The 16,307-nt window shown below is 43.7% G+C and overlaps 1 protein-coding gene across 1 annotated transcript; it reads left to right on the forward strand.

The window, feature by feature from the left end:
- Positions 1-861: 861 nt before the first annotated feature.
- Klrg1 (killer cell lectin like receptor G1) lies at positions 862-8,233 on the forward strand. The gene is made up of 4 exons (XM_055607958.1): positions 862-1,156; positions 2,050-2,219; positions 7,050-7,147; positions 7,443-8,233. Exons 1-4 carry the CDS (start codon positions 1,084-1,086, stop codon positions 7,552-7,554), a joined length of 453 nt encoding a protein of 150 aa, XP_055463933.1. The 5' UTR covers positions 862-1,083; the 3' UTR covers positions 7,555-8,233.
- The last annotated feature ends 8,074 nt before the right edge of the window (positions 8,234-16,307 follow it).

Here is a 16,307-nt window from a genome sequence, read left to right on the forward strand (position 1 = left end):
TCAGAATAATTGCTTTATTTAAAGCTAACCAAAGGTCTTTACAATTCTTCTTCACACATGATTTTCACACCATCACACCATAACGTGCCTATGGTTTTTAAACAAAGATTTGAGAAAAATACTTTCATTTTAAAACTAGAAATTCAGTATTCTCAGAGGAGGCATGCCACATGGCGCAATGCTTTAGGCTTAATGCCAAGGCCAACCTAACCTCACTATATGTCCAATAGTTACTTGCAAAACAAGGTCAGTCTTATCAAGCACTTCTGAGACAAAGGTTATTCTATTTCAGTTTATATTTTATTTACTTAAAATTTGAGCTTGGGGTTTAGATTTGAATGATTAAAAAAAAAAGGTTAACACTCTCTTTCTTCTGTTTTTGCTCACAAGCACCCATTTCCTTTTCAAAAGGGAAAACAGTATCAAATGCCTGGATGGACTTCCGTATTTGATCTTGGCGCAAAGGCTGAGAGGTGGCCTTGGATAGACTTTGGTGATATTAAGCAGCTCCTGTTCTGAGGAATGTGTCTTTCTCTTAAGTATATATTAAAAAAAATAAAATAACTTTGCATTGGATTAAAAGAAAATCCCTCAAATTTAATGGGTATCAATATATTCTGCTGGTCCTTTGTTGATAAACTTTAGATATTTGGTCGATAAAATTAGAAATCTGGCCTTTTCTTTCTATACACGCTGCTGCCACAAGCAGCCAAATGAGTAGGATATTTTGTACATGTGTGAGTATCTAGAAAAACGTTTCCTGACCAGAAATTGCTGGGCCAAAAGGCAAAAAGCTTTTGCAACTCTGGTAAATAATGCCAAATTGTCCTTCGGTCCCTTAAAGGCAGAGACTGTCACTAGCTCACTGTCTGTGTGTGAGGACAGGCAAGGCACAGTTGCGAAGGCAAGTGTTTCCTTCAACTTGAGGAAGTGTCCTACGAGACCACGAGAGGAACCTGCGTGGCCTGGGTCTCAGTCCCTCCAGGCAGAATTGCTTCAAGACACCTGAGTGTCTGGCTCTGACGCCAAGGTCTTGCTTTGGATTGTGCAGCTGTCTCACAGGCGCGCCGCTTTCCCTGCCTCATGATGGTGGCTTTGGGGCTTTTGACTGCCATCCTCGCGAGTTTACTGTTGTACCAGAGGATCCAGTGCTGCGGTAAGCGCCCCCCCCCCCCCCCCATTAACCTTTCACCTTACAGTATAAGGCGAGATGACAGGTTTTCACAGACTGCTAGAGGATTCTCAGGCTTCAGCCCCACTCTCCGCTTCCTAGTTGAGCCCTAACTCTTGGCAGAGAAATGGCCACAAAACGCCGTTGCGAGTCTGGAGAGCCTCACCAGGGTGCCGTGGGCAGCCTTCCCTCAGGAAGTGACCTAATCTTCCTGTGACGAGGAAGGCTCGCTCCACTTTCTAGTTCCCCATCCAGAAGGTGCGGCGACACCACAGCTGTGCCTCCGCGTGTCTGCTGCGGCCGATCGGCGTATGCTGATGGTGTGCGGATGTGTCTCAAGGAAGGAGAAAATCGACAGATCGTGGGGCCTTATTTCCCGAGATGTTTCCACAGTGCCCACTCATTTCACACACTTTAAAGCTATGAGGACCGTATCTTCCGGAGGGACCCGGCAGGAGAATTCTCTCTTTTCACTTAGCGTCTAATGCGCTTTTCTGGCAGAAACAAATTATGTTCAACGAAGTCACTTTTGCCGAATGGAAGGATTCCTCCCCAACTCCCCAACTTCTGTTGGTTCCAGATGATCGCATTTGTTGGCTCCTTCTGGTTTGTTTCCTTGAATGATTCTGAACATGTGAACTCAGGAACTCAGAGAACTCAGTACCGAGATCTGCATCATAAAACGCGTGCAGTCCTTTCTGCAGCGTCCGAATGCATACAGATGACATTCAGTTTTAGGCAGGATGTTCTAGGCCTCCCTAACTTTACTTAGCTTGAAAAGGGCAAGGCAAGGTGGACACTGGAGGTGCCATGTTTTCTTTACTTTCCCAGATCACTGGTCCATAAAGATGTGAACTGTGTATCCTCTCTTCTCCTAGGCTCCATGGACTCTGCGTGTGCCCGCTGCCCCAGCTGCCCCAACTTCTGGATGAGGAATGGCAGCCATTGTTACTATTTCTCCCTGGAGAAAAGGGACTGGAATTCTAGTCTAAAATTCTGTGCAGACCAAGGCTCACATCTGCTTACGCTTCTGGACAACCAGGAAGTGGTAAATAAAAACATGTAGAAAATAGAGAGCTATTTCTCCCTCCTTCCTTCCTCTACCCTTACCCATTCTTTCCCTCCTTTTACATGACATCTTGCTATGTAGCTCAGGCTGGCTTTGAACTTGTAATCTTCCTGCCTTAGCTTCCTAGCTCTTTGTGTGTGTGTGTGTGTGTGTGTGTGTGTGTGTGTGTGTGTGCTCTTCGTATGTGTGTGTTTAGATATTTATTTGTGTTTATAATTTTTTTCTTTTTTGAGACAGGGTTTCTCTATGTAGCCTTGGCTGTCTTGGACTCACTCTGTAAACCAGGCTGGTCTCGAACTAACATTGATTCACCTGCCTCTGCCTCTCTGAGTGCTGGGATTAAAGGCGTGTGCCACTATGCCTGGTTGTGGTGTGTGTATTTGAACGTTTATGTATTTTTTATTTCTGTGTGTGTTTGTGTGTATGTGTGTGTGCATGTGTGAGGCGAGAGGATGGCAAACATTGCAGAAAAGAAGTGGGCCGAGAACACAGACCTAGTTAAAAAAGGCCTGAAGTCCTGAAACACACAGGTCCAGCAAGGAGGCAGTGGCTTCTATACAGGAGTCACAGGAACTTGGGAGGCGGGGGAAGGAGACAGGCCACAGGGACAAGCATTTGCTGCCAAACTACAGACACAGCAACAGCAGTAAGCCATGGCAAAGACAAGCGGCCCGGAGAATTGGCTACAGCAGCCATGACACCACGGACTGAGAGGTGTCTGGGCATTGAGGCTATCTCTGTGTTTCTGTGTGCCTGGAGGAGGGCAGGGCTCTCGAGGGACTGTGTTTTTCTTATGATTTCTTATGATTCCTGGGTCATGTGCCCACTGTGGAAAATACTCAATCGACTTAAAATAGGCCGCATTTCCAAAATTAGACTGTTTGCTTTTGAACCCAGAGCCCTTGGTTCCAGTCAGCTTTGGAGGATGTCCAGTGCTGCTGCTTGTATTTAATAACAACTACTAGTAAGTCCACACCCTTGTGGACTCTCGATTGATTCTCTCTCTCTCTTTTTTTTTTTCATCTTTTGTCAAAGTCTATAAAACCAAAATGACCTGTTCCGATTGGTAGAGTCCATCGTCCCACTATTGTTACTCTCTTGTTCTCCAGGCAAAACTTACTATATCGTGGAATGAGCAATATTCCCAGTTTCATGCATACGTCTGGAAAGCAACCAAGAGTCAGATTTAAAAACGAAAACCTGGGCGTGGTGACACGTGTCTGTAATTCTACCCTAAAGGTGGCTGAAGCAGGAGCATGTGCTCGGGGCCAGCCTGGGCTACGCAGTGAACCTCTGTGCAGCTGCGCAAGTCTGTTAAAACAGAACAGTTTCAGGCCAGCCAGATGGTTCAGTGGGTAGGGGTTCTTGCCGCCACACCTGACAACCTGAGTTCGGTTCCTGGAACCCACACGGGAGAGGGATAGAACTGGCTCCTGCACATTGTCCTCCACCTTCCACACATGCTCGCTGTGGCTCACCCCACCTTCCCTAACACAAATAAGCCAATAAGTGCAATTGAAAAGGTTAAAAGTTTTAAACTGACGTTTCTTGGTGTAAAATACTCCCAAAGAATTAATTTATTTGCTATAAAGAGAGGCTACATGGTTATTATCAATCCTCCCCCCCCCCGCCAAAAAACAAACAAACAAACACACACACACACACTAAAAAACTACGTAATTAACTTCTTTTCAGCCCTGTCCTGAGCCTGGTTACAGCTATTCAGAATCATGTGAACAATCTGTTTCGTTTGTTTGTTTGTTTTGACTTCCGATGTCCTTTTGGATTTACTTAAGTAGAAAATCCAAGTGTTTCTAGATCTCAGGAGGACTCCTTATTGCTCTTCAAGTTAATACTTATATGCATTGCGTTAAGCTCTTTACCTTTAAAAGTGTTTGAAGAAAAACATTTCACATGAAGAAAAATTTCTGTTTTTCAGAAACAGAAGACATTCTGTTTAAAAACACACATCCTGTGTGTCTGGGGTTCATTGGCACCTTGTGCTTTCTGTTGTGCCATCAGCACATAACACTGTTTCATTTCTTTTCTTTCATTTCGTGCTAAATTACTCTAGGTAATTGTTAAAATTTGTGAAATATTTAAGTTTTAGAGATTATTTAAAATCCTGATTTATCCTAATATTGCTTAAATCTTTTCAAATTCTTAAGATAAAATTTTACCTATGTTTAACTATTACGATTATACTCACATATATATTCACATTATAGTCACACGATTATATTCATATCAATTATTTTTCTTTGGGTAACTTGGTTATGTTTTAGCCATTAAAACTGTGCTGATTCACCAAAAGATCTTACTATTTAATAGTTCTGTTGTGTAACTGGCTCTCCTCAGTATGTATTGAAACACCTCAGATGTACTCCATGGACCATATTAATTTGAAAACTTAAGGAGTGTACTTTTGTGCCTTAATGGTAGCTTCATCTAAATTAAACATATTATCTATAAGTTGTGTGTATATAAAAACACATATTTACATTCACCTATTCGCACACACACAGACACACACATATGTGATCGATTTACCACTGAACCTCAACCCCAGCCCAAGAAATGCAAGGCTTTCTTAGAAAGCCAGGGAAAAAACCAGCCAATACACATTCTCTTTTTAACAGGTGGGTTTAGAAATGCATGAAGTTTCAGGGCATCCCACACACTGGAATGTTACTTCATCCCAGTCTCTTTCTCCTTTATTCTTTCTTGCTACCCCAGCATGCACACTTAATAATCGTAAGAGGCAAAGGGGGTGGAGATTTGTGTTTAGGAGGCTTTTGCCTGACTCCACAGTTTATAGTTCCATAAATACTTACTGGATATAGTGTCCTATATTTTTTCAAGTTTCCAGGAAGCTTGTAAACAGGAGTTCTTTCCATTATAGTTGTCTGTTAGAGGGGACAGACAACTACAGTCATAAATAAATATGGTAATTCGTGCTTTGGAGACGATGCTCAGTTTAATGTATAGTGACTGTGGGCAGCACAGGGGGGTCCTGAGGACCCCTCAGGAGCAGGCTGAGGCCAGCACAATGACAGCCAGCGACAGTCGAGGGGAAGGGCATTGTAACGGAGTAAAAGCTGTGCAAAGCCCTAATGCAAGACTGGTCTTGGCCTGTTACAAAAACCAGAAAGAAGGTAGATGGGGCTGAAAGCTCATGAATAAATGGTTGGCAGGGCCCAGACCATGCAAGCCTTTGTATGTGTAGCAAAGAGTTTAGGTTTTGAAACCCCAAGAAGAGAAAATGGAGGTGATTCTGGCCTTAGTAAATAGCACAGAGGAGTTTTCAACTGTCTGCTGCCCCTGGGTGTGGGGAGAGAGTTTATTCTTCACTTGACTTTCTTCTTGCGGTGAGGATGCAGGCAGACAAAGGAAGGCCATCAACAGCGGAGCCTAAAACTTTTTCTCTTCAGCCACCATCTTCCAGGAATAGAATAAAAATGACAGCCAAATGGGACACTTAGTACCATCATGATAACAATAGAGTTGAAATTTTATTAGGCTTTCCAGATTTCTGAATAATTCTGGATAATTTTCTCCAAAAGAAATTGTTCAACAAAGGCTAATCTAAAATGCCATAAAAAGTAATCCGGTCCAAATTCAATTAGTTAAGCTGTCACTGGAAAACACTAAAAATGCAATTAGTCATTCTATGAATGCTCAACCTTACAACAAAATTAGTCTTCTTGGATCATTTTCTTTGCTCTGTTTATTGTGTTGGGCGTGTCCCTGAGGGCAGAAACATCTTCATTTGATTGTACCAGTGTGCAGAGCAAAGCATCCTTTGTCCCATCCTAATGGGTAGCACAGCACAGATATGGGTATACTGAGTTTAACTCTATCTTATGGACCATTGAAAAATGAGAGCCAGCTGGGCTCATGGTGGTGCACACCTTTAATCCCAGCACTCCAGGAGGCAGAGGCAGGTGTATGTATCTCTGTGAGTTCGAGGCCAGCCTGGTCTACAAAGGGAGTTCAGGACAGCCAACGCTACACAGAGAAACCCTGTCCTGGGGGGTGGAAGGGGAAGGAAAGGAAAGTAAGAGTCTTGTGTGGTTACACAAGCATGTCTCTTTGAGGGTAACTGAGCCTGGTGTTTTGGATGATGAGTAAAATGAATGCTTCTGCGACAGGGTTGAGCTTCTTTTCTGCTGAAAACCTATCAGGCTCCATCTCGTCAGAAAGGAAGTAGTGCTGGAAGGTGGAGCTGCCCCCGGGATCTTATCTGTTACACTGTGAGAGTGTGCTTGTAAACTAAAGGTCAGCTCTGGAAAGCAGCTCCTTGCAATAAACAGATTTCTATTAGAACTCAGAGCCCCATTAGAATTAGAAGCAAAAGAGGGGTTAGTTATCTGGAGTGGCTGTTTGCCTCAACTCCTTCATGTCAATAAAATCCCCTAGAGCGGATGGCTTGAACAGCAGACACTTAACAGCTTTGGAGACTGGGCTGTGAAGCCAAGGTTGTTGCTGAGAGCCCTTTCCAGCTCACCCAAGGCTGTCTTTCCTTGTGTCCTCACTTTAGAGAGCGCTTCATCTCTGGTCCCTCCTTATTTGGGGGGCACTGTCCTTACGACCTCACCTAAGCCTAATCAACTCTTAGCTCTCTACTTTCAGACACCATCAGATTGGAAGTTTGGGTTTCAACATATGAATTTTGAGGTACATAAGTATCCGGTCCTCTCCCGGTTTTGAGAGAAAGTTTAAGGATGGTGATGATGCAATTCCCTCAAGGGGTCTCTGGCATTCTGCGTCTTTGTTATCTTTATTCACCGTCTTCAATCTCTCCCTTAGAACCTGTTCCGAGAGTATCTGGGCCCAGACTTTTACTGGATTGGCTTGAGGAACAATGATGGCTGGAGATGGGAAGGTGGCTCAGCTCTAAGCTTAAGGTAAGGTGTTTGAAGAACAAGGACAGTGAAAGAAGAAGAAGGGGGGGTCAGCTGGGGCTCGGGAAACAGAAGGAAAACAGCAGACAGCAAAGGCTGGAAGGGAGAGATGATAAACAGACAGGAATTGAGCAGTGGTGTTCACAGGAGGGGACAGAAATGTAGGGACATTTTCAATAAACCAATAAACCGTTTATTCTCCTGCCATCTGGGGACCAGAGGGAATCTAGGAGGAGATGGATTTTGTTCATGTATGTGCATGTAACCAAAAGCGACGGACTCCTCTGGTTTCCCACAGGATTCTTTCCAACAGCCTGATACAGAGGTGTGGTGTCATCCACCAAGCTGGCCTTCAGGCCTCCAGCTGCGAAGTCCCTTTGCCGTGGATCTGTGAGAAGGTCATTCGCTGATGGATGCCGCCACATGCTGAGCCTTGGATCTGCCCCGTGTCTTTAGAAGGGGGGGTGGGGAACCGGCTCAGTGAATCTTTGTCCACAAATGTATGTTTAACAAATGCCAAACCTGCTATGACACGCTGCCGTTAGACAGAGAATTAGCGTAGCCTCCTGGGGTTGGCATTTTCCTGCTGGGCTTTCTCAGAGACTGCTGAAGTATTTTGTTAGCCATTTAAAGCCTAGATCTGGGCTAATGAAATAGAGCTTGTTTTAATGGGTCTCACTGTAGAAACTCTCATCCCCTCCATCTCTATTCATCCACAGGGGAATGAAACCCTGCCATGTTCAGTAACATGTTACACAGAGATCAACTAGACACAGAAAAGCACTCACGCCATGTCACCAGAGTACAGGAAGAGTGAGAGGATGGGAGAGGTTGATTAACGTTTTGGCCAGACCGCTCTGTAGCTCAGCGATGTGGCAATAATGATCAACAATCATCGTATGGCTACCAATTTATTGTGAATTTCAAAATAGCGAGGCGAAAAGACGATGGATGTTTTCTAAGGACTGGAGGATACATGTGCTGAGGACTCTGTGTCAGTCATCTTCCACCTGTACTGAAAAATCACGCCGTACCCATCAATGTGTGTGCTTACTGTGTATCGATTAAAAGTCAAAGTCAAAAAAGTCACCGTTAAAATGAAAAATTCATTTCTGTTACATATCCATGTTATATCCTGAGCTAATCCAAAGACGAGCACATGCCTGTAGTTTTGGGAAGTCCTTTCCGTGTGCCGGTGTCAAACACACAGCGTGGGAGACGATGGTGGCCTCCTCCTCTGTGGGTTCTGTCCTAACAGCGGCTCGTGCGTGAAGCTTTGCTCTAAAACACTGCTTGCCTCGAGAAGATCTGACTGTAAGGAGTGGAAAGCAGACAAGGAGAGGGTGATGCTTTCCTCTGCCTCTGCCTTCACACTTATACAGTGACCCGAGCTTAACCTAGTGTTTGAAATAGGCTTACATGAGTGTGGTTGAAGGAGCCAGCGTGTGACAGTTTCTGTCCTACGCAGTGAACATGAGCCATGCATCGGCTTGGTGAGAGTCATTAGTTGGATAGTGAGTTGTTAGAGAGGAAACTTTACAGAGGTCATTCAAGTGGTCTGAGTCTTGTCCTAATTTCTCAAAAGTGAGGGGACTTTTGGCAATGCTATGATTGCCATGTTTATTTTCATAGTCCACTTTTTCACCACTCTATTTCAGTATCTAAGATAATACTTAACCTCAACAAATACCTAATAAATAAACTGGTGAATAAAATAAGAGAGGTTGTTTTATAATTAAAATATATTATATGTATCATATATACAATATATATAAATTTTATATACTTATATTTTATATATTTTATTATAAATAAGTTAATGATATTCTAGTTATTTCTTCTAGCCCATGAATTAGGGGAGTCAAGGGCAAGAAGAGCAGTGAATTCTGGCCTCCTGACCCACCCAAGTGAGCTATAAGAAGCTAATACCCTAAAGACAACAGATACTTCAATTTGGATTTTATGTCCACAGAAGGAAGTGGTGGAGAATCACACCCGCCATTGCCCAGTCCCTCAGCTTTGCTCCTGGGTGGGGGTGCTGGCAGTTTATGGGTGTGGCTATTTTCTCCCACTTTGTTAAGGTGATTATGGTGATTCCACCTGGGCCACGGCTTGACTCCCGGCAGGTGTGCAGTTTTAGTTATTTATTCAAAGATAAATGGAGGGGGACAACAGGCCTGTGAGCTCTCGTTGAGCAGACAGGAAGCGTACAGTTTCCTGTACGAAGAGTTCGGTTGACCTGTGTTGATTTCTCACGGTTGCCAGTACTGAGTGTCATCTTTTACCACCTCGTCCCCGGAAGTGTTAGTATAGAAATTGCTCATTTCCAGCTGGGCATGGTGGTCATGCCCTTCTGTAATCCTAGCATCTGGGAGGTGAAGATAAGAGGATCAAGAGTTCAAGGCTAACCTCAGTTAGGTAGGAGGTTCATGGCCAACCTGGACTACATAGAGATCCTGTCTCATAAAACCAAAATGAAACAACAAAAGCTCACATCTTCGTCATTTGTTATTCTTCAGACTTGCTTGTTACTGACTCAGTTCTTTTACCTTCCTGGGTGTAAGGAAGTCTGGAAAGACTCAAACTAACTCTTGCAGGAGGAGCTTAAATCCTGTGGCCAATCAATGACTTTGATGGACAGACAGTATGTGCACATATTATCCAGCACTTGCCAGGCATAGAAAAAAAAATTTCATTTCTTTATATTGAATTTAATTTATTTAATTTGTGACACACACACACACACACACACACACACACACACACACGGCACAGTGTGTGTTGAAGTCAGCTCAACTTGTTGAGCTGTTTGCTCCTCCCACCAGGTGGGGCCTAGGGATAGAGCCAGCCAGGCTTGGTGGCAGGCATCTCTGTTTGCTGGGTCTTCTCTCCAGCTTGGACTAACACATATACTTAAGATACTACCAGAATATTAATGAGATTAAGATAGTCAAGGGAGGGAGAAACCTTTGTAGCAAGCATCTGAGACAACAGTTAAAAATGGAAACACAACTGCATATTTTTTAGACAGTTGCAGGAGACGAGGCTTTTGTCTCTTTGTGTTTTTATCATTTTCTTTTACTTTGGTAAATGAAGACATAATTTTTTTGGACCTCGAGTACAGATATTAGCAGAATGAAACTCCTCAGTGTGTATCAGCATCTTTATTAGGCCATATGTGTTTCTCATGTCTGTTTTCCCTTCTCAGTGATGCCCACAGCCATCCACCTTCCCTCTGGGGTGTTCCTTCTGTCTGCTTCTATCTTTGGGAAGTGGACAGGTTTGACCTTTGCTCTATATGTAGCTCAGTGGTTTTCAAAATACACCTCCCGGTCGTTTTACTGTTTTCTGTGGTGTTATGTCATTGAGACCTATTCACTCCTGTGTGCAATTAATTCATCCTTTGGCTGTATACATTGTCTTTGTTTGTTTGTTTCATTTATTCTTCTTTCATTAATCACACCCTGACTGAAATTTCCCCTCCCTCTACTCCTCCTAGCCCATCCCCCACCTCTCCTCTCCTCCAGATCAACTCTTCCTCTGTTTCTCCTCCAAAAATAAAACAAGACAAAAACAAACAAAAACCCCCAAACCAAACCAAACCAAACCAAACCAAACCAAACCAAACCAAACCAAACCAAAAACACACAAAAAAGAGCAGGCCTTCCAGAGATAGGCAGTAAACAAGCTACAATAAGACCTGCACTAACCCTTATATTGTGGCTGGATATGGCAACCCAGGAGGAGGAAATGGGTCCTAAGAGCAGGCAAAAGAGTCAGAGACGTCCCACTGTTGGCAGCTATTCAACCAATAAGCTATATGCAGAGGACCTAGCTAAGACCTATACAGGTTCCATGTTTGCCATTTCAGTTTCTGTAAGCCCCTGTGCGCCCTGATTAGTTTATTTTGTGGGGTGTTTTCCTAGTGTCCTGAATGCCTGTGGCTCCTATAATTCTTCCTTCCCCTTTTCTATAGGTTTCCCTGGCTCCACCTACTGTTTGACTGTGGGTCTCTGCATCTGCTCCTGCCCGTTGCTGGTGTATCCATTGTCTTAATGGTGTATCTCTACTTTGCCTCTGACTCTCCATAGTTTTTTTTTTTTTTTTTTTTTTTTTTTTTTTAAAGCCAGGATGAATATCTCTACATAACCCTGTTCTTGAACTTTCTTGACTTAGGAAATGACCCTACAATCTATGCTATTGTTTAGATTTCAGGTTGGAGTGTTGGAATTGGCAAAGAGGCGACTGGGAGAAGAGGCAGATACTCAAAGGGACGTGTGCCAGTCCTGGGTTTGCTCACAGTCAGAGATGAACAAACAAACTCTGGCATTTCAGCAAGCAGTCCTCAGACCACTTGTCACCAGTGAATTAAACATGAACCAAAAGAGCACCTTGGGGAAAGAGCAGCCAGCCCAGGCACTGACCACAAAGCTACAGGATAAACTGATGACAGCAAATACAATTAGTTGTTGTTGTTTTTTTTTTCTACCTGGGCCAAAACTAAAAGATAAACTCATGGTAGTAAACGAGGTCAGCTAGCTCCTGTCTTTAACACCCATCCAAAGTTTTAAGGCACAGAGGGCAGACCTCAAAGTGAAAGTGACTGGAGCAGAATGAGGTTAATCATTTCTTCTCTGTTGGCATGGATTTCATGCCTAAGGTTCAAGCCATCCTGGGCAGAATGCAGTTTTCATTCATAAACTGTCTCAATGGGCAGACAAGGATCCCAGTTTCTACTTTTCCCAGCTTGTCTGCCAAGCCTCCTTCTGCAACTCTGGTTTCATTAAATCACTCTTAATATTTCTTCTGGTCTCTCTTTGGTTCATGGTCTGGGACCATGTTAGAGGGCAGGTGTCCTTGACCTCAGGCCACCTCACTGTGGTGAGTTCTTTGGCATCAGAAGAATTTCCCAATTTCTTCCATTCTGTTTCCTTGTTGACGCTTCAGCTGGTTTTCCTGTCTGTGCTAACGAAAGCTGTGACCCCTCACTGCTCCCCTCCTAATTGTTTAACTGCAGTACTGCAACTGCTGTTTACTTGCATTAATTCCTGTGATGGCTTGGTGGTCCCTCCCACCCTTTAAAACCAGTGTGAACACCAGGCCTGGCAGTACAGACCTGTAATCTCAGCTACTTGAGACACTGAGGCTGGGGGACTGAAAGCTCAAGAAGAATCTTAGGCTACAAAGTGAGTTCCAGGCCAGTCTGTGGGCCTTAGACTTTGTCGCAATGTAAGAAGTAAAAAGAATGCTGCTGCCTGGCATGTGAAAAGATGGAGCTTCAGTTCTAAACGAAGAACGAAAACCAAACCAAACAACATGTACCCACACCTAAAAAACAACACCTAAACTCGAACAAAGCAAAACCAAAAACCAGTTTGATTGAGGCTCATTTGACATGCAATCATTGGGACATGTTTAAGGGCAAAATCTGGTTCGTCAATAAGGCCAAATTATATCTATGTGGCATGGAATGAGCAGCAACATCAAGATACCGAGTACATGGGTGACTCACAAAAGTACTTTTAGATGCTGAGTGAGGCAGACTTCTTTAGACTCAACTCTTGATGTACCTTAAAATTGTCTCTAAAGGAATCTGAGCACGACAGAGGTACTTCTGGCCATCAGTTCAATCCTCCCCCCCCCCACCCCCTGAGGCAGGGTTTCTCTATGTAGCCCTGGCCGCCCTGGACTTGTTTTGTAGACCAGACTGGCCTGGAACTCACAGAGAGCTGGGATTAAAAGCATGTGTCACTACCACCTGGCCCGGTTCAATTGGAGTGAACCTCTCCCGGCCCTCATCGTTCTTCTTTACTCTGTCCTATGGTGACTTGACTTTTTCTCACCAGTTTACTCTGACGATCGATGCTGGAGAGGAGCAGTGCAGACGAAAAGCATAAGCAAGCGTTTATGGAATTAACGCCGGGAAGCAGCCCAGGTAGAAACGATGAAAGCAAACGACATGGGATGTGGGGCTGCGGTTAGGGTTTTATATTTGCCCAGCCCCGGGTTTAAGACATATTAAAAATACAACAGGTGTCTGTGTCTTTGTTGCTATGGTAGCAGATTAAAAAATAACCACTGTAATAATTATATGGAATAATAGTAGATTATTAATAGCCGATTTTCTACAACATCTTGGTGACCTTGAGGGCAGGCCAGCATGCTAACAGATAGATTCCCATGTGGCTGAGCTTGGCCTTGAACTCACTATGCAGCAGACTATGACTTTGAACTTCTAATTCTCCTAGCTTTACCTCCCAAATGCCTGAACCATGCCCGGCTGAAGTTCCTAATGTATTCTCTATATAGCTCTTCTCAGACAGACTTTGTAAATGCCCTTTCAGTCTGTGTCTTGCCTTCTCATTCTCTGAACTATGTTTTGTCGGTGTTCTGGGATGATTGAGGAAAGAGAGGCACGGCAAGATGAATTTAGGCACCTCAGTGGCAGGGGTCTCAGACGCTCATGTAATGAACTCTGAACCTGCTTTGCAGAATCCTCTTTACAGTTACACCAAAGGCATTTTAGCAAGTCCATCTCTGTATACTGAAACCTCTTATTTGAGCTATGAGTTGTCCGAAGGAACCATTATCTAAGCAATTCTCAGCCATACAAGACTTCCTGGTTGGCCTGATATGTCTTGGGATGAAGTTATGCGAAGGCTCTGTGAATCCTTTGGAAGAACAACTTTATAAAGTGCTCAGGTAACAGTCACTGACTATTTACAAAAGGTTACTTCAAAGCCTGGTTGCCATCAGTCTGGAATTCATGCCAGATACAATCACTCTGCTGAAATTCTGCTGCAATGTTTCAAAAAAAAAAAAAGAAAAAAAAAAAGAAAAAAGAAAAGAAAATTTATTTTTATGTGTACAAGTGTTTTTCTTTCATGTATATCTGCGTACCAGAGGTGTGCAGGCCCCATGGAGGCCAGAAGAGGGAGTCAGAACCCCTGGAACTAAAGCTACAGACTATTGTGAGCTGCATCTAGGTTGGGAACCAATCCCAGATCCTCTGAAGAGCAGCAAGTTCTCTCTCCAGCCCTGAAGAATAGAAATTCTTAATTTTGATGAAGTACAATTCATTAATGTATATTAGAAAATATGTATTTGATCTCATTCTTTCCCCCTGAAATACAGCTCCTCCAATTTGGTCGTCTCCTGAGTGATGTCTTCTGTTTACTAGTGGGGTTACTGGTGGCTCTTAGATAGCTTTAAGCTCCCTAGCTTCAGGTTTTCTAGCTTTAGGCAGTTCACCAATTCAGTCAAGGCTTGGGACTTTCAACTGGATTGCCCCATCTCTGGATGGTGGAGAGGGGGAGGCTGAAAATTGATTTGGTCACCACAGGCTAATGATTTAACAAATTGTATCTACATAAGAGAGTTTCATAAGACCTCAGAAGGACCGGGTTCTGAAGGGTAGAGATCCAGGAAGGGTGTGGGTGTTCCCGTTCCTTCCTACATGACTTGTTTTGTGTACCTTTTCCACCTGGGTCTTTGTCTGTATCCTTTAGAGCATCTGTTGTAACCAATGAGTATATGCAAGCAAGTGTTTTCTCGAGTTCTGTAAGCCATAAGCAAATGGAACAAACCCAAGGAGGGGATTTTGGGACCCTGAATTTAAAATCAGTTCACTAGGTCAGGCCACAAACTGGCATCCGCCACTGGAAACTGTCAAGTGGGATTGGGCCATCAACCTGTAAATAATGCTATTTCTAGGTGGATTATATCAGAAGCACGCCAGACAACGTGCAGCTAGTGTCCATTAAAGAATCTTCAGCAAGATTGATTTTATTTTGCACCGTTTACAGGATTTCTGATTTTAAGTCACAGAAACAGTGTGTGCAAAAGTTTGTTCCTGGGAGAGACACATTTTACCGTTTTTGTAGTCAGTCTTTTGTATTGCAGCTTGCACTTTTCTTATAGCGTCTAAAATATTTGCCTGGTCTAGAATCACAAAGATCACCTTTATGTTTTTTTTTTCTCTTTTGGGGGGAGGGGGTTTGAGACAGGGTTTCCCCGTGTAGTCCTGGCTGCCCTGTATCTATCTCTGTAGACTAGGCTGGCCTCAGACACACAGAAATCCACCTGCCTCTGTCTCCCAAGTGCTGTGATAAAAGGCCCTGTGCTGCCACCTCCCGGCTTCTTTAACTTTAAAAAAAAAGTAGTTTTAGAGTTTTAGATTTTGCGCTTAAGTCTGTGATCTGCTTTAGATTCAGTATATGATAATATGTATAATAATTCTTTAGGAATGTGTTGAAATTAATTTTTTTCTTACAGATGCCCAACGATTTCAGCACCATTTTATTTTGCATGTGCTGTCCTGTGTATAGGCTGTATCTACTTGTTAGTGTAGGTGTGGTGGTTTGAATGAGAATGGTTCCCCTAGGCTTGTATATTTGGATGGCTGGTTTCCAAAAAGTGTGGAACTTTTTGGGAAGGGTTAAGAGGTCTTTTCGGAAGAGGTGTGACACTGGGGATGGTCTTTGAGATTTCAGAAGCTCGTGCCATTTCCAGCTAGCTCTTTCTGCCTCATGATTGTGTCTTCAGGTGTGATATCTCAACTTCTGCTCCGTCACCGTGCCAACCTGCTTCCATGCTCTCCACCGTTATGGTCGCGGACTGTAACCTTTGAACCTAGAAGCCCCAAATGAAATACTTTTTAAAAACAAACAAACAAACAAACAAACAAACAAACAAACTAATTTTTGAGGCAGGGTCTCTCTGTGTCGTCCTGGCTGTCCTGGACTGTGTAGACCAGGCTGGTCTCAAACTCAGAGATACACCTGTCTTTGTCTCCCAAGTGCTGGAATTAAAGACCTGCCCTACCTCACCTGGCAAATGCTTCCTTGTATAAGTTGCCTTGGTCACGGCATTTTATCACAGCAATATAAAAGTAGCTTAGACAGTAGGTATGTGCATGTTTGCGCGTGCCTACACGTGTGCACAGGCCAGAGGTAGCACCAGGTGGTTTTGTTTTTTTCTTTCTTATTTGTTCTCCAGCTTTCTTTTCAAGATGGGGTCTCTCATTGAAGGTGAGGTTCATCAGTTTGCCTAGGCTGCCTGGCTAGTGAGATTCAGGGGTCTTCCTGTCTCTGCCCGTCTTCACTCATTGCTGGAGTCACAGGCATGCCCTGTTTCCTGTGGGCTTTCGGGATGGGCCCAGCTT

Source organism: Psammomys obesus, unplaced genomic scaffold (assembly GCF_907164565.1).
Source record: "Psammomys obesus unplaced genomic scaffold, mPsaObe1.curated_primary_1811, whole genome shotgun sequence".
NCBI classification, from domain to species: Eukaryota; Metazoa; Chordata; class Mammalia; order Rodentia; family Muridae; genus Psammomys; species Psammomys obesus.

Excerpts from the sequence above, each read along its gene's own strand:
- Klrg1 (XM_055607958.1), top strand. The coding sequence starts at position 1,084 with ATGATGGTGGCTTTGGGGCTTTTGACTGCCATCCTCGCGAGTTTACTG. Across the intron at positions 1,157-2,049 it reads CCAGAGGATCCAGTGCTGCG|GCTCCATGGACTCTGCGTGT; the intron begins GTAAGCGCCCCC and ends CTCTTCTCCTAG. Across the intron at positions 7,148-7,442 it reads GGCTCAGCTCTAAGCTTAAG|GATTCTTTCCAACAGCCTGA; the intron begins GTAAGGTGTTTG and ends GGTTTCCCACAG.